At 36.1% G+C, this 24600-nt stretch overlaps 1 protein-coding gene across 2 annotated transcripts in view; it reads left to right on the plus strand.

The window, feature by feature from the left end:
* Positions 1–24600, plus strand: part of CRYZL1 (crystallin zeta like 1) — a 38777-nt gene that overhangs the window by 3019 nt on the left and 11158 nt on the right. For both annotated transcript variants that reach the window (XM_069474983.1, XM_069474984.1), the window contains exons 2-7: positions 4774–4845; positions 8458–8535; positions 11146–11218; positions 14887–14931; positions 16745–16813; positions 23699–23832. In XM_069474983.1, coding sequence (XP_069331084.1) covers positions 4780–4845; positions 8458–8535; positions 11146–11218; positions 14887–14931; positions 16745–16813; positions 23699–23832 — 465 coding nt within the window. In that variant the 5' untranslated portion in view covers positions 4774–4779. The remainder of the gene's footprint in view (positions 1–4773; positions 4846–8457; positions 8536–11145; positions 11219–14886; positions 14932–16744; positions 16814–23698; positions 23833–24600) is intronic.

Here is a 24600-nt window from a genome sequence, read left to right on the forward strand (position 1 = left end):
TAATTAGAAGGGACCTTAATGGTTGTCTGATCCCCATGTCTCACTAAATTGATGTTTGAATCTCTCTTAAGAAGCCCCCATAATGTGTATCCAGCCTCCCGTTTTAATCCCTCTAGTGATAGGGACCATGTAACATCGTGCATTTTCCATTTAGTTTTAAAAAATTATGTGTCTGCAGTTCTTATAACACATGTTATTAGCTAGAATTGCTTTCCAGGGGTTAGCCAGGTGTAAGCCACACTCATGCATCTCGTGTGCCTATCTTAATATAACACACAGAAGAGCAGTGCAGTTGTTTGCAGCAGATATCTGTGTGTTTGCACATTGCTTATGCAGAGTGCTCTTTGAGTATACAGATTTCTGGAGACTGCTGCCTACACCGTGTAGAGATGTCCTACAACTGTTCTGACCATGCATTCACCACCCACTTTAAGAACCAGAGCTGGCCCATCTGGTTAGGACTACTATTTTCCATAGCCTGTATAGTACAGTATGTTTACCAAACCTCCCACTACTTACTTACGGTTATGCTGACCATGTTTCTTAGCTAAATATTTGGGCATGTGATTTGACATTTTTTTCTGACATGAGATGTGTATGAAAAGTCTCACAGATTAGTAAGAACATTGTTGAAACTTAATTCACCTCTTTCCAAATGATCAAAATAAAACTGAATATTTCCCCCAAGAATCCAGCTAGTGTTATAATACTGTACACAGGTCCTTACACAGGATGAGGAATAGAGCATTGTTTACCCACACAGCCCAAGAGAGCCTGGTGTGGTGACCATATGGAGGATGTGGAGCCATGTTTCAGAGTTGACTTCATCTGTTTTTCTGTAGCCTAATTGCTTGACAATATATCTTTGCTTTCCTTAAAATAAAAACAAGGGTAGGTTTGAACTCTGAACCTGAAGTGGCCATAGTATTGCAGAGTTTGTGTTGGGGAATAATAAAAATTTGAGCATGTAAGAAGAGTTTGGACTTTCAGAAATTTAGTTGGCCACAAGATAACAGTTGGATTGGATGAGGGAGAGAAATGAAGACATTCAGCAGCCTGGGGCCATAGCCCAGGCCTGAGGCATTCAGGTGTTTGCATATCACCTGTGCCAAGGTGGTGGCCCTTGAAAATGAGCAGGCCAGGCAGGACATCATAAAGGAAAAGAATCTTTATGGCTGATAATACAGAAAGAATTATGATTGAATCTAAGATATCTCTGATGACTGAAGATTACAGCAAAATTTTGTTTGAGGGAAAGATGAGTCTCGTTTTATCTCTGTTGAATTTGAGGTTGATCTGGTAGTTGGGACACTTTTGTCCTGAAAGTATAGGTAAGGAATGATCTGTAGAGGTTTTTTTTACAGTTATTAATAGATGAGCTCCTTAGGGGATTGAGTGTAACAGAAGAGCAAGTGGAATTCATGTTGCTGGTATAAAAAGGATAAAACCATTTGAAATTGCTTACCATTGAATTTTTAGAAATCTCTTAACAGATCAGTACCTTTATTAACCACTTTCTTAAAGTGTTTATAGTCAAGTGTCTACTTTATGCAAAGTCGTCTTTCTCCTTTTACCAAAAGTTATTTAAAATAGTTGTCTTCTGAATTTTTGTTTCTCCAGATTTTTTAATAGGTGTAATGTGTAGCCATTATAAAAATTTAAAGTGTTACTAAACATAATCCTCAGTTTGTGGATTAGTTCGACTATTTTAAAATTCTGATATATTTGATAAATCTTTATGCTTTTTACAGGCTGTGGCAGCCTACATTTTTAAACGGGTTTATTGTCATTAAAAAGTTTTATATAGCACCTTTTTGATATAGCTAAATTTATAATAGAACATTCAATTTTGAAGTTACATGACTTTCTTAGAAATGTGGTATTATAGATTTTAATTTCTATTTTTATTTTATAAAACGCTTATTTTCTTGTGCAAATGTCTTTAAAGTTAATAAATAAATTATTAAATAATAGACTAAATGTTTCAATCTGCCTAGGAAACCATGTGGGCCTCGAATATTATTTATCCATTCTACCATTTTCTTAGTATTAGGAATTCAGTATTTCTTTTTTGGGTTTGCAAAACAAGTATTTCCTCACTTTTATTCTGGACACTTTTGTAAAAACACCTCATTTCTTTACTTTGCAATTTAAAGGATATTTGTATTCCCACACAGTTAACTGGACTAAACATTACTTTTTTCATCAGCCGAGGCAATTTTCACCTAATTTAGAGGAACTATTTAGGATGATCTGACTAAAACTGTTGGCATTATTATGTATACAGTACTTGCTTTAGGGGATTCTAGGGTACTAGGGGTACAAACAAGCAGTTTTCTTTCAGGGTCTTTGAAGTTGGGGCACAATATAAGGCCCATGTGACTGCTGATCTGGGAGACATGCCGTATGTTTTAAGATTCAATAGGCAGAGAAAACAATGGCTTCTGGAATTACAAAGGGAGATGCTTTGAAATCAAGGTGTTGATATATAATTGTTCCACTTCTCAAAAAGGCAACCCTAGTAAGTCTAGACTGAGTAGGAGCAGAGATTTATTTATTTAATAATAATGGATATTGATTCTTCCTAGCAATCAATGGCTGAGAGAGCCCACTAGTTAGTAAATAAAGCAAGGTTTTGTTTGTTTTAGTATGTAACAAAATCTAGAATCATGGAACAGATGGAGTAGATTGAATGTCACTGGGGATGATTCCAGAGAGGGTGTAGGACTTGAGTTTTATTTACGTAACAGAACTGTAGAGTAAGTACAGCACGCTTTCAGAGAACAGGCCATGCCTAGAAGCCCTGAGACAGGGGATAACCGTATGGTGTGAAGTCATACTGACTAGATGGAACAGAGGGTATGTGTTGGAAAATTGTTGGAGGAGTAAGGTAGACTAGGTAGAGTGGATGTGCGTTTTAGAAAGCCTAGAAATCTAGGCAGAAGAGGTTAGATTTAATGTTGTAGGGAATACATAACTGCTGTAGCTCTTTCCCCCACCCCCCCCCACAACAAACACATTGATAAAAATGAAGACCTTCTGTAACTAAAGGGTTAGAATTAATCATTTGACCTAGTTTACTATGTTTTTATATATTTTACTGATATATGCTACATCTATAATTTCTATGTATGTCTTGAATGTGTATTCATTTGTTAATTCCAGTATTTTATTATCACATCCTAGAAACCAGCAACCATTGCACAACTACACTCAGTAAAAACTCTTTACATATATGGCTCCAGTTAGATTCACTAAGATTCAACACACAGGTCTGGCTTTATGGCGTGTGACCTATGCAGTCTTACTGGGCCTCACACTCAGAAGAGTCCTGTGCTTGGTTTAATGCTCTGCTGTCGCTGTCTTGAAATTTTAATACATTTTCATTTTCCACTGAGCCCTGCAAGTTATGTAGCCATTTCTATCAACAAATACCTAATAATCATCAATCCTAAAGGATAAAGTATTCTACTTTTAACTGATACATCTAATGTTAGCAGCTAAATAGGAAATCATTAAATATAATGGCCAATTAAGAGTAATGACTTTGGGATTGGTAGCACCTGGTTTATATCCCAGTTCTAGCACAGCTGGTGCTGTAAGACCCCATGTATGTGTTTTAGCCTAAGATTCAATTTCTTCATTCATAAAATAAATGCAATAACAGTACTTTCATCAAAAAGTTTGTACAAGAATATTCTTCTTTTCTTTTTTATTTCAGAATATTATGGGGGTACAATTTGTAAGAGCCTCAAGCTGGAAACAATTCAAATGTTTGTCTATAGTGGAATGGATAAATAGTAATTTGTTCGTACAATAGAATACTGTATAGCAGTGAGAATAATGGACTACAGCTATAAGCAACAACATGAGTGAGACTCACAAAAATAATATTGAAAGAAAGAAAACAGACATAAAGGACTATGATTTCATTTATATAAAGTTCAAAAACAGACAAAACTACTCTGTGATGTTAAAACTTAGGGTATTGAGTATCCTTAGGAGGGGGTTGTGATAGTGACTAGAAGAAGTCACAAGGGAGCTTCTGGAGTTCCAGTGATGTTATATCCCTTGCTGTGACATGGGCATATTCACATTGTAAAATACATACTTAGGATTTGTGCACTTTTCTATATGTATTTTATACTTTTTTTTTACATTTAAAAAATTGTTTTGCCACATGAATACTGTGAAAATTAGAGAAAAACTGTGGAATCCTTAGAGAAGCTTCAGGAAGTTCACAAACTACAGGTTTAAATACTTCCATTAAATGGTTTATAGACTGATACAGAAGAATTTGGGCCACAATTTCAACCAGGGTCTTGGCTGTCCACTTTTTGCTTTTTAATGATCTTTAAGACTTTGAAAGTCTTTAGTAAAGTTTGGTAAATTTAAAGGTAAATTTTATTTACCTTTGTAAGTAAACTTGAGCTTCTCTGGCCATCATAAGGTTTCTTTTAAGTACATCTAGTATTTTTTATTGAATAGGAAAGTGAAATTAAGAATATGCTTGCCTTTGTAATAAATTGAACTATAAATCCATTCTCAGTGAAACATGTATGCAGATTGTTGCATATTCTCTTATTTGATCATTTTATGAAAGAACAATTATCTAACCTTACTTGCTTGAAGACTATTTATAGTTGTCATTTTATCCTTTGCTAGCACTATTTTTCAATTTTTGCTTTTATTTGGTCTAGAAAACTTTTTTTTGTTTGTTAACTTCGTGTGTCTGTGTCTGTGTGTGTATGTATATATATTTTTTTTTTTTAGGTGACAATGAAAGGCTTATATTTTCAACAAAGTTCCACAAATGAAGAAATAACATTTGTATTTCAAGAAAGGGTAAGAAAAATTATTTAATTATTAAATGAAACAAGGTAGTGTATTTTCCATATGTCATAGGTCCACTTTTAAATGACTTGTTATGTTATTTTGAGTGGAACTAAATGAACAAAAATTACTTAAATGAAACTCCTCAAATTGTATTAATTTCCTTTAAGCTTTATGTGAAATGGTAGTTCATATTGTAGTATAACTTTTTTAAAGTTTTATTTTGCTTTTAATTGACACATAATAAAAATTGTATGTATTTATGGGATACAGTATAATATTTTGATATATATACATTGTATAATGATCAAATCAGGGTAATTAGCATGTCTATGACTTCAAACTCTGTCATTTCTTTGTGGTAAGACTATTCAAAATTCTCTCTTCAACCTATTTCAGGATATACATTATTGTTAACTGTAGTCACCCTACTGTACAAAAGAACATCGGAACTTATTCCCCCATGAAACTAACTTTGTACCCATTGCCCAACCTCTCTCCCCATGCTTCCTCCCTCTTATTCTCTCCATCCTCTGTAAACTGATGTTCAACTCTCTATATCTATGAGGTCAACTGTAGGTTCCACATTTGAGTGAGATGATGCAGTATTTGGCCTTCTTTGCTTGGCTTATTTCACTTAACATGTCCTCTAGATTCATCTATGTCGTCACAAATGGCAGGATTTTATTCTTATTTATGGCTAAATAGTATTCCATTTTATATATATACCACATTCTCTTTATGCATTGTTGGATACTTAGGTTGATTCCATATATTGGCTATTGTGAATAGTGCTGCAATAAATATAATGGTGCAGATACCTCTTTGACATATTGATTTCATTTCCTTTGTGTATATATCCAGTGGTAGGATTATTGGATCTTATGGTTGTTCTATTAATGAGGAACCTTCAGAGTTGTCCATAATGGCTGTACTAATTTATATTTCCACCAACAGTGTATAAAAGTTCCCCTTTCCACATCCCCTCCAGCATTTGTTACTTTTTATCTTTTCGATAATAGCCATTCTAACGGGGTGAGTGAGATCTCATTGTGGTGTTGATTTGGATGTTCCTGATGGCCATGATCAAGTGGGATTCATCCCAAGGGATATAAGGATACTTTTAACATATGCAAATCAACAAATGTGATACATCACATTAACAAAATGAAGGACAAAAACCATATGATCATCTCAGTAGACACAGAAAAAGCATTTGATAAAATGCAACATCTCTTCATGATAAAAACCCTAAATTAGGTATAGAAGAACATACATCAACATAATAAAGGCCATCTATAACAAACCCACAGCTAACATCATACTGAACAGGGAAAAGTTGAAAGTTTTTCCTCTAAAATCTGGAACAAGACAAGGATGCCCACTTTCATCACTTCTATTGAACACAGTACTAGAAGTCCCAGAGCAGTTAGGCAAAAGAAAGAAATAAAGAGCATCCAAATTGAAAATGAGGAAGTCAAATTGTTTGCAGACAACATGATCTTATATACAGAAAACCCTACAGACTCCACCAAAAAACTGTTAGAACTAATAAACAAATTCAGTAAAGTTGCAGGATACAAAATCAACATGTAAAACTCAGTAGCGTTTCTATAACTGTAAACTGTCTAAAAAAGAAATTAAGAATACAGTCCTATTTACAATAGCTACAAAAAAATAAAATAAAATACCTAGGAATAAGTTTAACTAAGGAGGTACAATATCTTTACAACTATATGAAAAACTATAAAACATTGATGAAAAAATTGAAGACACTAATAAATGGAAAGATAACCCATGTTCATTAGTTGGAAGAATTAATATTGTTGAAATGTCCATACTACCCAAAGTGATCTACAGATTCAATGCAATCCTTATCAAAGTACCCTGTTGTATATCAAAACAACCCCCCAAAAATGACATTTTTCACAGAAATAGAAAAACAATCCTAAAATTCGTATGGAACCACAAAAGACCCCAAGTAGCCAAAGCAATCTTGAGCAAAGAGAGAAAAGCCAGAGGCATTTCACTACCTGATTTTAAATATATTTTAAAAGAATTGGCCGGGAGCGGTGGCTCACGCCTGTAATCCTAGCACTTTGGGAGGCCAAGGTGGGCGGATCATTTGAGCTCAGGAGTTCGAGACCAGCCTGAGCAAGAGCGAGACCCCCATCTCTACTAAAAATAGAAAGAAATTATAGGGACAGCTAAAAATATATATAGAAAAAATTAGCCGGGCATGGTGGTGCATGCCTGTAGTCCCAGCTACTTGGGAGGCTGAGACAGGAGGATCGCTTGAGCTCAGGAGTTTGAGGTTGCCGTGAGCTAGGCTGACACCACGGCACTCTAACCGGGGCAACAGAGTGAGACTCTGTCTCAAAAAAAAAAAGAATTGCAACACAAGAGTTTTTGGTTCCTCAGGATGGTGGTGTGAAAGGTATTAGAAAACAAAACAAATTTAATGGTCTTATATGTTGCAAAATTAACCCAATTTATTTTTGAACAGCACAATAAAGTAAGTTTTCAAAATGTATTTATATTTCAGGAAATACTTTACACAAATTTCAGAGTTTTTCAAAGTTACCTCATTCAGTAAGCTTTAAATGTTCTCTAGTTTTTATTACCTTGAGCATAGATAGTAAAATTTTCTTATACAGTATTGGTGATTTGTGTGGCAAGCCAAAATCATTTCACTGTAAATTTTGGATGAAAAGTAAGTGCTGTATGTATATCGGTATTTCATAGGAATAATAAGAATTTTTGGATCATGAACACAATCCAATTTTTCTTTCTTGTCTTTTACTAACTCCAAAAGCATTTAGGTCAGGAGTCTAAATCTCAAAGAGTGCTTGGCCTCTACCACTGGGTCAAGTAGCTATTCTTGGCCAGTTTTTGATCTAATTTTAGACTTACAGGGGTTGAGGAGAGTAATTTAATTATTGGTGCCAGTATGGTTAGAGGAGGTGATACTATATTTAATAATATAGGTGGATGACATAGGGTGTCTGAATTTGGAATATTTTTTGCCTTTGAAGTTACATCTAGCTGTGGAATTTGAGGGGTAATTATGTTCCATTAATTTGTATTTTGACCCCAGAATCCCACGGGGCATGCTGAAATGTCCAAGACAGATGTTAAGGAAGCAATGAACAAATGACTCTTGGAGAATTTGAAAAGAATTGCATTTATAGCATTAAGAAAATTCCAAAACTTAGTAAAGGCTATATGTTTTGTGTGTGTGTATGTATGTATATATATATATATATATATTTAAAGATATCCCTGTAAGTGGGAAGATCTGATGTTTTGAGATTATTTAGGTTAAAATAAAGTACAGTATTTGTTCTTCTTGTTTGTTGTCCTAAGTTTATTGTCTATACATATACCCACATTGGTATCTAAGTGTTTTTCAAAATATGTACCCTAAAGCTTTTTAAAACGTATACCCCAAATTCCTTTATTCTTTTTGATTGTATACTGTTGGATAATTACTTGTAGCTTTTTAAATTGTTAGCCATAAGATTTGGGAACGGTTTAATTTTGTTCAATTATATGTGAAAATTTCAAAGCATAAAGGCATGTTCCCATGGAAATGTGTAACATATTTTTATCATTTGGTTCTAGGAAAATCTTCCTGTTACTGAAGATAACTTCGTGAAACTTCAAGTTAAAGCTTGTGCTCTGAGCCAGATAAATACAAAGGTATTGGTTTTGTTATTATGGCCAAAAGTCAAATGAAAGTTTCTTAGTATATTTAAAGTACAAATATAATAACTGACTTCTGAGTGCCAAGAAATTATCATCCTTAGAAGAATAGAACAGCTAGGGAAAAAAATTTAATGTGCATTTATATATTTCTGCGTTGAGGTAAATTATTAGTCTGATTGAAGTCATGTATATCATTATGTGAAAATATTTTATAAACTCCTTTACTTTGTAAAACACTGGGAGTTTATAATTTGTTTTTGTTGTTATTGTTGTTGTTTTTGAGATAGGATCTCACCCTGCTGCCTAGGCTGGAGTGCAGTGGCATGATCATAGCTCACTGCAGCCTCAAACTCCTGGGCTGAGGCAACCCTCCTCAGCCTCCCAAATATCTAGGACTATTGGCATACACCACCATGCCAGGCTAATTTTTTTTTTTATTTGTTGTACACATGAGTCTTGCCATGTTGCCCAGGCTAGTCTCGAACTCCTGGCCTCAAATGATCCTCCCACCTTGGCCTCCCAAGCCTGGAATTACAGGCTTGAACCACCACACCTGGCCTGAGAGTTTATAATTAGTAAGGCGTATTAATAAGGAAGAAGTTACCTTTATAAATACAATAAAGATAGGAACTAGAAACCTAATCAGTTAATTTATTAACGACCAATTCCGTAGATATTTCTAGTTAATGTCTTTAGATGTGGTTCATATTATTCTTGTCATTTCTCTGTCTCCCTTTCTCTCATAAACACACATCTCTACCTCATCCTACCCTGTAGTAATCTTTTATTATTGACTATGAAATACATGGAAAGTTTTCAAATGGTAAATAAACTCCAGTTAAATGTGACATGATAAATAGAGCAAGTCTATTTACTCAGTTTTTTAGAGATTAATACCATAGCTTACTGGACCCTTAACTTATTGGATTATAATGTCACCATAATTTTAAGGAACCTAAAAGTTTTCTATGATGAAGTCACACTTAGGGAAATTGCAGAACGTGGTATAGGCTTCCACTGAACAACTCTGTAACATGACCATGATTTGAGCAATGAATTAGCGAGATCCCTGAAGTCTTTTCACCACAAATACTAGTACTAGACCTTGTCTGCAGACTTCTGTATTCAGAAAATACAGTGGTGTGGTGGCTCACGCCTGTCATCCTAGCACTCTGGGAGGCCGAGGCGGGCAGATCGTTTGAGCTCAGGAGTTTGAGACCAGCCTGAGCAAGAGCGAGACCTCATCTCTACTAAAAATAGAAAGAAATTATATGGACATCTAAAAATACAAATAGAAAAAAATTAGCCGGGCATGGTGGAGCATGCCTGTAGTCCCAGCTACTCAGGAGGCTGAGGCAGAAGGATTGCTTGAGCCCAGGAGTTTGAGGTTGCTGTGAGCTAGGCTGACACCACGGCACTCTAACCGGGGCAACAGAGTGAGACTCTGTCTCAAAAAAAAAGAAAAAGAAAATGTTCTTATTAGAACTATGAACAATCTATTGGAATCCAAGTGTAGAATATAATCTCCCTGTTTAACTGAAAGCAATGATAAATTATGGTAAAATCAATTGAATGAAATATTGCACATCTGTTAAACATGATGATATGAAACTGTGTAGTAATATAAGAAAATGCTTATAATAAGTGAAGGAGGTAGGATACAATTGCTAAAACCATGATTATAATCTGGAAATGTTCATAAAAGAAACACTGTAAAACACCCAGTATTTTTTATAAGAATGTCATATGAACATAGGAAAAGTTAAAGTTCTATGTTGAAAAAAAGACTTCTGACAATCAAGTATACATACAAGAGATCAAAAAAGTGAAAAATAAAGGAAATAGAGAAGGTAATTATTTCAATTTCTTTTTATTTACTGTTCCTTAAATAAATACTGTGATATCTACAAATATGTGCAACATCTCTCGTATTATTATAAATGGCAGGAACTTAAATTGCCTTATCTTAGTATACTCTGTTACTTCAAAAGACAAGTACTTATAATTAATTTGGTCAGAACCTAACAAGATACTAATCTCTTCAAAATAAAAATTTAGCCTTAAAAAAAGAAACTTTAATCACCATGAATCTGAAATACAGTAATTTCCCTATGAATATCCATCACTTCTTCCCACCTGGTCCCTAACCCAAGACTTGTGAGAAAAACTTAGGTGATTTTAAAGGATGTGGGAATAGAGAACCTTCTGTTCCCATTGGCCACAACTTCCTTATTTAACAATATCCTCTCCATTACCCTCACCACACTCGAATAAGGTGACTGATAAACAGTGTTTAGCCAACCAAGAAATGTTTGGGCCATAATTTGCCTTCATACTTGGCAGAGTAAAGAAGTTAAATAAAGGATGTTAATGGTAATTGGAATAATAACACTCATTTCTAAGTCCTATATATCAACTAATTCCTCAGCAAACTCTTGGTTTCCTACTCTATTTGGTAAAGTTATTTGCTTTGTCTTAATTCGAAAAATTGAGTCATATTTGCTCTTTCTGTGGTTTGATTTTTGCTCTTGATTTCCTCGTGTATGAGAGAGCCTATGATTTATTCTTGACAATAATGTGTTAACAGCCTTTGTCATGATTTAGCTTCTGGCAGAAATGAAGATGAAAAAGGATTTCTTTCCTGTTGGGAGAGAAATTGCTGGAATTGTGTTAGAGGGTAAGTTGATGGATGTAAATATCTATATTTATTTTCTTTTTTTCCCTTATATTTATTTTATTTTATTTTATTTTTTTTTTTTGAGACAGAGTCTCACTCTGTTGCCCAGGCTAGAGTGAGTGCCATGGCGTCAGCCTAGCTCACAGCAACCTCAAACTCCTGGGCTCAAGGGATCCTCCTGTCTCAGCCTCCCAAGTAGCTGGGACTATAGGCATGCACCACCATGCCCGGCTAATTTTTTTCTATGTATATTTTTAGCTGTCCATATAATTTCTTTCTATTTTTAGTAGAGATGGGGTCTCGCTCTTGCTCAGGCTGGTCTCGAACTCCTGAGCTCAAACGATCTGCCCACCTCGGCCTCCCAGAGTGCTAGGATTACAGGCGTGAGCCACCGCGCCCGGCCTATTTTCTAAAGTAAAAGAAATTTAATGGTAGCTAATTGATTTACCAATACAAAATATTATACTTACCCCTTCAAATATAAAATTTAATTATGCAAAAATATTCTTTTTTTTTCAAGAGATGAGGTCTTACTGTGTTGGCCAGGCTGCAGTGTAGTGGCTACTCACAGGTGTGGTCATAGCTCACTGCAGCCTCAAACTCCTGGGCTCAGACAAGCCTCCTGCCTCAGTTTTACCAAGTAGCTGGGACTACAGGTGCACACTACCATGCCTGGCCTCTTTTCTTTTTTCCTTAATTACAAAGAAAAATAGGACCGAATTAGTATTTTATAATTGAAGAACTTATTACAGCTTAGTAAATATTTAGGAATTATATATTTAAATACACAGATAATCATATATTGAATAGAATGACAAATATCATCCTTTTTATGATGTTTACAAACCAGCATAAATTACTTGTGTAAGTTAGCTTTGAACCAAAATTTATGTAACAGTCAGTAACTATGTCACCTTAAGTTTTTAAAACTGCCTAAAATTGAGTATTTAAAAGTTAAGCAGTTCATTCTAAAAAATGGGAATTATGGTTTCTGAGGAGAAATAACCAGTGAGATTTTATCATTGCCTTAAAATATATTTTTAAGTTTTATTTAATAAATAATGATCTTAACACACAGAACAGTAAGCCTAAGTATTTGATATAATTTGTTTCTAAATAGACCTACACTTAATATTCACTGCTAATAGGTAGTTCGTGATTAGCCAGCGTATGTTCGCTCTTACTGTATATGTGAATATATTAACATGGATTAGACTATATTTGAGTTATACCTGTGATTTTAATCTATAATATATTTGATAGTCTTTCTCAATGTAATCTTCTGATGTAGCTAAATGATAATTTTTTCTCCTCTCCTTTTTTCTGCTCGTGCTGCAAAAAAAGTGAAAATAATAACCAAATGATCATTATTCATTTATTCCACATTTAATGAGCACTTGCTACATGATTAGTATATGAATACGACAGTCTCTGCCCTTAGAGTTCACTAGCTAGAGGAGAGGCAAATAAGTACATATGAGCAGATTAATGAACGCTCCAAGGAAAGCTGCCCAACCCGACCAGAAGAAACAGGAAGGACTTCTTGGAGTAAGTAGTCCAGATAGTAAGGGGTGGGAAGGTGGAGAATCACACTCCACAGAGAGGATATCATGAGAAAAGACAAAGAAGCAAGTAAAAATGGGATGTATATAAGAATTACAAAGAGTTTGGTGTTGCTAGAGCAAAATAAATTTCTGGGCAGGAGTCAGAGGCAAGATACTTTGCAGGAGATAAATATTTTGTCAAGAAAATTCTCCTTCAAATTTTGCAGAATAAAAGATATTGTACAAAATATTTTAATGATGATATGAACACTAATTCCTTCCTCCCCAAAATGAAGCAGGAGGATAGGCAAGGGACCAGACCTTGTGCTGAACCTCATGTATCAGATTGGATACTTCAGATTATTAGAGTAGCCATGAAGAAAGGGTAAATGTGAGGCAAACAGGTCTATAGGCAGGAGGACTGGTTAGATATAGACCAACAGGCAAGAGGTAACAAAGTCCATAACCTAGATATTGGTGGCAGAGGTGGAGAACAGGGACAGATCCAAGAAATATTGAGGAAATAGAAACACAATGTAGTAATTGATTGGAACTGAGGAATTGATAACATAAGAATGAGGAATGACATACAGAATTCTGCTTAATGCATGAATGGGTACCCCTGGTTGATAAAGGAAGAGGATCCAATTTGGAGGAAGATGGTGAGTGCAGATTTATACTTTTGAGTTCAAGGTACTTAAATGACATCTCACTGATTATATCTAGTAAGCAGTTACGTGAGTTGAGGCTTAAAGATGAGAGACCTATGCTGGAAATGTATATATTTGAGAGTTGTCAACATGTAGGTTGTATTTGAAATAGTACAGTTGATGAGCTCACCTAGGAAGCAAATAAAAATGGAGGAGAGATATAAACATAGGACTTTTCGGAATGCCACTGTTTAGGGTACAACGAAAAGGAGTGTGAAGTAAAAAGAGTCAGAGTGATCTCAGGTGGACAAGGATCAGCAGCAGAAGGGAGAGAGAAAAGTACAATGACTCAGAAGCCAAAAGGATTGGGAAATGATGGCACAGGAAGGATTCAGAGAAGAAGCAACTGCAAAAGGAGGACTTGAAAAGAAGAAAGCCAGACTTAGAGTTACTTGCTGAGTACCAACAAATGAATTATGGGGCCATTTTGCTGGCAGAGCCAGCCAAAGGGGCCACTTCAGATTTCAGGCTTTCACCTTACTTCACTGCTTCGCCTTGGTTTCCTTGTCTGCTAAATGGGAATAATAATACCTACCTCATGGGTATATTGTAAAGATTAAATGTGTGAACATACTAAAATGCTGGACACAAGTAGGCATTTACCAGTGTTTGGGTTTTTTCCTCCCCTTTCCTCTCATAACTCTTGGAACAAATATATTCAAATGAATTGACTGATGGTAGAGGCTTTTTCTCTGCTTATGCAGAGAAAATGTAACAAGGTCATTTCTGTAAATTTCCAAAGATTTCTTGGCACCAATCTGGATTTATTTTCCAAATCGAAATAATTTACATGTGATTCTTACTAGAATTCTCCATCATAGTTTCTGACCAGCCTGGGCAACAGAGCAAGGCCCCGTCTCTACAAAAAATAAAAATATTAGCTAGGCATAGTGGTGTGAGCCTCTGGTCCTACCTATTTGGAAGGCCGAGGTAGGAGATCACTTCAGCCCAGGAGTTCGAGGCTGCAGTGAGCTCTGATTGCACCACTACACTCCAGCCTAGGCAACAGAGCGAGACCCTATCTCTAAAAAAAAAATTCTTGTTGTGTGAGATTCTGCAACTAAAATAATTGTAAAAGATTGGGCTAGCCACAGGAGGGGTGGAAAATAATTATTATAGTATTATAGAATGGATTATTTTCCTTTACTTCTTTATCTTTAAAGTTAGCTAAATAGGCAGAGAGAGACATACTTCAGTGTCAACAATCATGGCCTAGATTTTTCTAGAGAATCCAGATTTGAAGTGCTCTATTCTATAGTACTAATTAACCATCAAAATGTACTAGAAGTTCTTGGCTTTTTCTCCGAGTTAGTGACATTTTATAAACCCATGGATTGTTAAAATTTATTTTAATAGTTAAGGATTATATTTAATAATCATGTAATATTAACTATTAATTTTCTTCACTCTTTAGTTGGAAACAAGGTATCATTCTTTCAACCAGATGATGAAGTAGTCGGTAAGTTATAGTTCATAGTCCCATTTCGAGTCACAGATTTTATTGTCATCTCTATTTTTTTCCTGTACAATTATTAGTGTTCATTGTGACCTTGATACAGAAATACTTTCCTGGGAGGGCATGGTAGCTCATACCTGTAATCCTAGCACATTGGGAGGCTGAGGCAGGAGGATTACTTGAGGCCAGGAGTTTGAGACCAGCCTGAGCAAGAGTGAGACCCCTTCTCTACCAAAAATAGAAGAATTAGCTGGACATGGTGGCGATTGCCTCTAGTCCCAGCTACCTGGGAGGCTGAGGAAGGAGGATGACTTGAGCCCAGGAGTTTGAGGTTACAGTGAGCTATGGTGATGCCACTGCAGTCTAGCCTGGGCAACAGAGTAAAACCATGTCTCAAAAAAAAAGAAATACTTTACTGATTTTTGGAATTTGCTCTCAAATATCTATCAGTGATGAAAATTGAGAGTTTAATCCCAACAGCAGAACATTTAAAACTTTTCACTATTTGGCTGTGGAACAATTTTTTTTTTTTTTTTGAGACCAGGCTAGAGTGCAGTGGCATCATCATAGCTCACTGCAACCTCAAACTCCTGGGCTCAAGTGATCCTCCTGTTTCAGCCTCCCGAGTAGCTGGGACTACAGGCATCTACCATTGTGCCGGGCTAATTTTTCTATTTTTAGTAGAGACAGGGTCAGGGTCTTGCTCTTGATCAGACTATCTCAAACTCCTGACCTCAAGCAATCCTCCTGCCTCAGCCTCCCAGAGTGCTAGGATTACAGGCGTGAGCCGCCTCACCTGGCCAGAGCAATTTTATAGATAAAAAGATAACCATAGTTATTACCATGCTTGGCCACAGCCCTTTCCTGGCAGGTTCCCAGTCTGTGGCCAGACTGAAATCTGTAGAGAAAAGTAAAGTCACAGCTGACCGAGAGGGCCATATAGTAACTCTGTTCTCCATTCCATTTTGAATCATATACGGCTTCTTTCTTGCTATTCCTGTAAAACTAAAAATTGCCTGGAAACATTTAATTTATTGCATTTTTTAAAAAACCCATAACAAGTATTTTTGCAAATATATGTATTTATACATGTATCCTAGACAGTCACACAAAAATGAATAGCATATGACTTTTGTATAAGTCTTTCGAAATTTTCATTCCCCTGTGGAAGATACAAGTTCAGAAAATATGTATATAAATTTAGAATATGTTTAGCCTTACCGCATGCCTCAAGCTGTTGAAGAATGGATTTGGAAGAAATTTTTCATCAGCTTTTTATAGTATTGCCTTTGACTCAGGTATTTCCCTGGAGAGTTGATGATTTCTTTCTTATCTTTTTTTCTGCCTAAGAAGTCAGTGACACCATGTATTACTTAAGATACTTTTTGTAAGAGAACAAAAATAAAATCAGACTAGCTTAGGGGAAAAATGGAATTTTATTTTATTTGGAAGCATACTGAGGTATGTTATGGAAGTAAAGTATGGAAAAGTAGTCATGCATCAGGGATAATTTTAACAGGGAGTCCAGGTGCGCCCAAGACTTTGACTTGGTTCTGTAACATTGGCCATCATCTTTATTGTCACTCAGAGGTGAAAGAAGAGAGAGAAAAAGAAAGAGAGATCACAAGTGTTCACGACAGAAAATGAGTAGTCCCTTCCCTTCTCTATTTCTGAAGTCTCTCCCTTCTCCATGCTAGTAATTACTGGAACTTTCCTCAAAATTCCACTGAACAAAATTTATACTAATACTAGCCTCTCATTAGGAATGAATTTATTTTGGCCCCATTTCCCTTAAATTTCTTGTTTTAATTTTTAGGAATTTTGCCTCTGGATTCTGAAGACCCTGGACTTTGTGAAGTTGTTAGAGTACATGAGCACTACTTGGGTAGGTGACAATTCAGTCTTTTGGAACTCATATAAGTCTTACTTCACTGATGTATGGTATTTAATAACATTTTAATTTCTTTGACTCTACCCTGAGTGGTGTACTTAGTAAATAAACATTAACTGGTCATGTACATAATAAATAACTGTTGGCTGTTCATGTGACTACTTCTAGCTTATAATTAGTATTCATAAAAATTCATATTCAGATTAAGTAGTATATAGACCTTTAAGCTTTACTAACATTGCTCATGGCAAGATCTTTGAAAAGTGGTTTCTCTCTTGGCTCTGAAATTATCTCTAATCAGAAATTTTAAATTTCTTACTCTTGGTTGAAACAAAATATGTACAAAATCTGGACAATACATGTAGAGTCTGAGACAGGAAAGGATCAAGAACATTCATCTTTGGTTTCTATTGCTAATTATCTTTTGACAACTGTTAGTTTAACTGAAATGTTTATTTCTAATTTTTCTTACAGTAATTTACTTTTTGAATATTTAAATTAAAAAATATATATACACACATTCTTCATGAAACCACAGTAAAAAGATGCTGCATCTCCTAAGTAATCAGGGAAAAGCAACTTAAAACTGTTAGAGATACCATTATATACCTTCTAGATGACAAAAGTTAAAAAGTCTTTCCACCCTAAATGTTGGCAAGGATATGGAGCAATGGAACCTTTGATGCACTGGAGTATAAGTTGGTACAAATATGGTTTAAAAAATCAGCATTATCTAATAAAGGTAATGGTGTATATACCCCAGACCTAGTAATTCTACTTATAGTTATGTACCCTACAGAAACTTGATGTGCACCAGGAGATATACTGCATAAGAGTTCATAGCAGCATGATTTGTTCACAGTGAGAAAAACTGGAAACAGCCCAAATGTCCATCATCAGCAGAAAAAATAACTAAAGATATTTATAGAATGAATTTCCACTCAGCAATGAAAGTGAATAAATAAGAGCTAAGCATATCAAAATGGATGAATCTCACAAATAGGACTGAGTTGAAAAAAGCAAGTTGCAGAAGAATACAGTCTGATAACATTTATTTATATAAAATTCAAAAACATATAAAATTAAGCATATATTACTTAAAGATCTACAGAAAAGGCAGGGGATGCAAAGTTACATGGAGGTTACCTATGTGAGCAAGGGAGGAGGATGTGATCAGAGTAGATGCACTAGTACTGCCAGTGTATATTTCTTTTGCTGGGATTCATTATGTTGTTCTTTATACCATATCTATAAGGCCAAAATATATTCTTTTATGTTCTTGAGCTATTTAAGGAAATTTTTTCTATCTTTTTTCTTCAATAATATAATCCCTAATCAGACCTTTTGGGGACAGGCTAATTTGGATTTTGTTCTACCAAAAATACTGCACTTATTCAATTTAATCCATATGGCAACTTCAGTTAGGCTAGCAAATCTTTGATGTTTCATTTATGAAGTTATAAATTTTAAGTAATTTTTATTTAAATTAATATTTGCAGTACCTAAAATTTATAAGTAATAATATATTATTTGATTAAAAATCAATTTTCAAGGCCAGGCGAGGTGGCTCACTCCTGTAATCTAGTACTCTGGGAGGCCGAGGCAGGCGGATCGTTCAAGCTCAGGAATTCGAGACCAGCCTGAGCAAGAGCGAGACCTTGCATGCAATGAAAGTCTCTAATCCATAGCTAATTTTTTTTTTTTTTTTTGAAACAGAGTCTCACTTTGTTGCCTGGAGTAGAGTGCCATGGCATCAGCCTAGCTCACAGCAACCTCAAACTCCTGGGCTCAAGTGCTCCTCCTGCCTCCGCCTCCCAAGTAGCTGGGTCTACAGGCGTATGTCACCTCGCCCAGCTAATTTTTCTGTTTTTAGTAGAGACGGGGTCTTGCTCTTGCTCAGGCTGGTCTTGAACTCCTGACCTCAAGCGATCCTCCTGCCCTGGTCGTCCAATTAAAAAATGGGCAAGAGACCTGAATAGACATTTCTCAAAAGAAGAGATACAAATGGCCAACAGATACATGAAAAAATGCTCAGCATCACTAATCATTAGGGAAGTGCAAATTAAAACCACAACGACCAGCCTTAGCAACATAGGGAGACCTCATCTCTACAAAATATTTAAAATTATTAGCTGGGCATGGTGGTATGTGCCTGTAATCCTAGCTACTCAGGCGGCTGATGTGGGAGGATGACTTGAGCCCAGGAGTTAAGGTTTCAGTGTGCTATGAGCGAGCCACTGCACTCCAGCCTGAGTAACAGAGTGAGACCTTGTCTCAAAAAAATTAAAAAAACCACAGTGAGATATCATCTCACACTTATCAAAAAGATGAAAGATAAGTGTTGGCGAGGATGTGAGGAAAAGGGAACCCTTATACACTGCTCGTGGGATTGTAAATTAGTGTAGCTATTCTGGAAAGACTATATGGAGGTGTTTCAAAAAACTAAAGATTAAATTACCATATGACCCAGCCATCCCACTTCTGTGTATTTACCCAAAAGATTTGAAATTAGTTTGTCAAAGAGATGTCTGCACTCCTATATTCATGGCAACACTATTCAACACAGAGCAGTTATGGGAGTAACCTAAGTGTCCATCAACAGCTGAGTGGACAAAGAAAGTGTGGCATATATGCACAGTGGAATACTACTATTCAACCTTTAAAAAGCAGGAAATTTTGTCATTTGTGACGACATGGATGGAATAGGGAGACATTATGCTAAGTGAAATAAGCCAGGCACAGAAAAACAAATACCACATTTCTCACTTATATGTGGAATCTAAAACAATCAGGCTAATAGAAGCAGAGAGTAGAATGGTGGTTACAGAGGCTGGGGGATGGGAGGAATGGAGCGATGGTGGTCAAAGACCATAAAATCTCAGGCAGGAGCAATGTTTTTCTTTTAGTTCTATTGTACAGTGTGGCAAATATAGTTAATATTAAAGTATTGTACGTTTCAAAATTGCTAAGAGCATAAATTCCAAACATTCTCAGCACAAAAAAATGTTAATTATTTGAGTTGATAGATATATGTTAACTCATTTAATTTAATTATTCCACCTTTTATTCATGAATCATAGCATCACTTTGTACCCCATAAATTTATACAATTATAAATTGTCAATTTACAATTAAAAAAAAAACAATGACCATTAACAGAATGATCTTTAGGCAAGATCCTAGGCACACTAACTACATCTATAAATCAGGACCCTGAACTAGGTAACCTCTAAGCTCTGTCATAGCTCCAGCGTATTGTGAAAGAGGGAATCATATCAGTATGTTCCCTGAAACTGCAGAGGAAAATTTTCAGTTTACTACAACTCTGTTTTACTTCCTATTAATTCTTTGGTGATTGTTTAATGAGAGCTTAGCACTCAGTCACCTTCAACTCAAATAAGTATTTTCTTTCACCAAACCAAAGAACTAGGAACAACCCCCCAAATGTGTATGTAATTAATCCTGTGTACAACATTGACAGTAGAGTTAAAAAATAAAGAAATTCTTCCTACTTTCAATTCTTTTTTTTTTTTTTTTGAAGACAGAGTCTCATTCTGTTGCCCTGGTGTCAGCCTAGCTCATAGCAACCTCAAACTTCTGGGCTCAAGTGATCCTCTTGCCTCAGCCTCCCGAGTAGCTAGGACTATGGTCATGTGCCACCACACCCCGCTAATTTTTTCTATTTTTAGTAGAGATGGGGTCTCGCTCTTGCTCAGGCTGGTCTCCAACTCCTGAGCTCAAGGAATCCTCCTGCCTCAGCCTCCCAGAGTGCTAGGATTACAGGTGTGAGCCACCACGCCCAGTCTGTGCTTTCAATTCTTAAGCCATTCTGTCAAATATAAAAATAATTTTATTTTTCACTCAATTTGGCACACATTTTCAGTGTTGTTCTTTTATTCCTTTTGACCTAAACTAGAAAGAAATGAAAATTCTTGGTTTCTGATATACCGTTATTATTGATCTACATGTGGCTCTCTTTTATTTATTCTAGTTTTTATAACATATTAAACACCTGTTGACCACCAAACACAAAAGCAAGGATCTTGACATTAACCCACATCTAACCATACAATTTTAGAACCTTTGAAATTTTTTTTTTTTTTTTTTTTTTTGAGACAGAGTCTCACTTTGTTGCCTGGGCTAAAGTGCCGTGGCATCATCCTAGCTCACAGCAACCTCAAACTCTTGGGCTCAAGCGATCCTCCTGCCTCAGCCTCCCGAGTAGCTGGGACTACAGGCATGCGCCACCAGGCCCGGCTAATTTTTTCCATGTACTTTTAGTTTTCCAGCTAATTTCTTTCTATTTTCAGTAGAGACGGGGTCTCGCTCTTGCTCAGGCTGGTCTCGAACTCCTGAGCTCCCACCAATCCACCCGCCTCGGCCTCCCAGAGTGCTAGGATTACAGGCGTGAGCCATCGTGCCTGGCCAGAACCTTTGAAATTTTAAACGTAGTTTTATTGCAGTTAGCATTTTTTAAGGACTGCATGATTGATTTTTTTATTAAAATATGGCAGTTCAAATTCTTATGACGGCAGATATTCCCCCAAAGAGGCTGGTAAGTAAATCACATGTAGATTAAGCATGCCCTATTAGACTAGATATACATTCACCCTAGGAGCTATATGGCCTTAGACAAATGGATTTATTATCCGTAAGCCCATTTCATAATCAGTAAAATTAGAAGAATAGCTATCTTAAAGAGTTTTGTAAGGAATAAAAGTACTGTATGTGCTATTATCTGCTGCTTAATGTGTTTTTACTGTTTTAATCCCCTGCTTGTCCCCCTGAATATTTTCAACGTGTATGCTTGAATGCTCCGCTTCCCCACTAGATGGCACTAGTTTGTTGTTAACTACAGTGGTGACTACCCTATGGTTAGTCCTTATGAATCTATTGCTATTAGAGGAAATATATTTGAAAGAGCTGGTAAAGACTATAAGTGTTATAAAGTTGATTGTAAATAAAATGAGAAAGAATTTCTTGTGCTGTGAAAAATAATCACATCAGTGTACAACATAAACACAAAATAAAAATTAAATAGTGAAACCTATTATGGAATAATAGTTTAATGGTCAGGTTGTGTAGAGCTTTTTAAACTATATTAGGACTTTGCATTTTGATTCAAGTGCAATGAAAGCTACTATTGATGCATTTTAAGCAGAGAAGTGTTAGTATATTATTTATATATTTATGTTTTTTAAATATTCTGACACTTTATTTTATTTTTAAGAGACAAGGTCTTGCTCTGTCACCCAGGTTGGAGTGCAGTGGTGCAATCATAGCTCACTGTAACCTCCAACTCCTGGTCTCAAGTGGTCCTCCCTCCTGAGCCTCCCAGAGTGCTGGGATTGCTGGCATGAGCCACTGTGCCTGGCCGACACTTCTGTTTTTCAAAGACACTGTTAGGCCACATGCAGTAGCTGACACCTGTAGTCCCAGCACTTCGGGAGGCCTAGCTGGGAGGGTCCCTTGAGCCTAGGAGTTTGAGACTAGCCTAGGCAACATAGTGACACCTCATCTCTACAAAAAGTTAGAGAAAAAAAAATTTAGCTGGGCATGGTGGTGTGTTCCTGTAGTCCTAGCTACCCTAGAGGCTGCAGTAGGGGGATCACATGAGCCCAGGAATTGGAGGTTACAGTGAGCTATGATCATGCTACTGTACTCCAGCCTGGGCAACAGAGCAAGACTCAAAAAATTAAGACACTGTTAAAGTGATTAAAAACAGAGGCATAAAGTTGAAAATAATATTTACAGTATGTAAACAAATGACTCATCTAGAATATACAAAGAATTCCTATAAATCAATAAGTAAAAGACAAAATAATAGAAAAATTGATAGACTTGAATAGTCACTTCACAAAGGGAATTTCAGATGGCCGGTAAACTTAGAAAGGTGCTCAACCTCTTTAGTAGACAGGGAAAAGCAAATTAAAACCACAGTGAGAAACCATTACACACCTACATGATTGGTCAAAATTTATAAATCTGATGATACCAAGGGTTTACAGCAACAGGACACTGCTGTGAGAGAGTAAGTTGGTACAACTACTGTGGAAGTATGTAGTTAAATGAAACGTAATATACTCTGGGATTTTCACTCCAAATTAAATATCCTAGGGAAGACTATGCATAGTGTAACAGTATCTTTTATACAGGAATGTTCTTAGCAGCATGGCTTGTAACTGCCTAAAACTAGAGACAACAGAAGTGTTCATTGGTTGGACAATGGACAAGAAAATGAAGGTGTTTTCCATATAGTAAAATACCATAAAACAACAAAAATGAAAACACTACAGCGGCCTCGTGCACAAAAAAGATGTCTTAAAAACATTAAAAACATAACGTAGAGCATATAAAGCAAGATAGAAAAGAAAGTATATGGTACGATTCCATTTAGATAAAGTTCAAAACTTAAGGAAAACTGAATCGTATTATTTAGGAATGCAAACTTGAGTGATAAACTACAAAGACGAGTAAGAAATTGAGTTAGAATTGTAGCGACCGCTGGGGAGAGAAAAGGCTGCTGGGGTGATGGCTGTGTTCTTCCTCTCTACCAGGATAGTGGTGACTTGCACATTCAGAAGCAGCTGGAACTTTTTATTTATGTATCCAGTTGTACATTATGTTTCATGTACTTTTCTGCATGTGTTTTGTTTCACAGTTAAAAGTTTAAAAAAACAATAGACACACACTGGTTCTATGTGGAGAGTGGATTATGTATGGACCATAATGGAAATAGGGAAACCATAATGTAGGTGAGAGATAATAGTAGGGCTTGGACCAGGGCCTTGGTGGTAGTAGAGATGGAGAGAAATAGATCCAGGAGGCAGGACTAATGGGACTTGCTAACGGATTGTTTCCTCTTGTTCTTTTTGGTAGTTCATAAACCAGAAAAGGTTACGTGGACAGAAGCAGCTGGAACTATTCGGGATGGAGTACGAGCCTATACAGCTCTGCATTATCTCTCTCATCTCTCTCCTGGAAAATCAGTGCTGATCATGGATGGAGCAAGTGTAGGTGCTAATGCTGTTCAGAAACAGACCAACATACAGTTAGCTTAGGAAATTTAGAAATTAGCTAATATAATTTGCTAATATAATTCCCTGCTGATAGCTTACTCACTGATTTCTGCATCAACTTCCTATTTTGTCATAGGAAGCAGCTTGTCGCAGTAGGAGATAAACGTTAGATTTAGTGCAATTAGTTTCTTATTACTTTGAATCTGCTAGGGTATTAAAGCAGACAAACCATTTTTATTCATTCCTGTTACACAAAGCCTGAAATAGCTCATGAGTCTTTGAAGTCCATACTCCAGAACTTTCTACCAGTTTTGTATCGTATTTCCCACATTTACACTTTTCTGAATAAAGTGTTGTCATTTTATAGATGGATCACATATAAGACCAAAATGTGCTAATTTAAACATATTACATGAATCATCCAAAAAAATAGTTCAAGACAACACTAAAATACCTAAAAATATTATAATCTAAAAATGTTGAGATGAATTTATAGTTTTATTTTTTATCTGGCTTTTGATGAAAGTGCTTTCTCCCCTGCTTTTCTTTGAAGAAAAGGCAGAGCTGTCTTCGGCATTGGCTTCAGCCTGATGTCCAACATCAGGATAGTAATGTTTCCCCGAACTTTCCCCATGGGTCGGAAATAGGATGGAGCTTTTGAAGTGCTTTGATCTTCAAAGAAAGGTAGCTGGACTCCCATATGTACTATATAATTAGTCTAGACCATCATGCTGACAAAGCCCTTAAGGCCCATTCTTCTCT

The sequence above is a fragment of the Eulemur rufifrons genome, chromosome 7 (genome assembly GCF_041146395.1).
Source record: "Eulemur rufifrons isolate Redbay chromosome 7, OSU_ERuf_1, whole genome shotgun sequence".
NCBI lineage: Eukaryota > Metazoa > Chordata > Mammalia > Primates > Lemuridae > Eulemur > Eulemur rufifrons.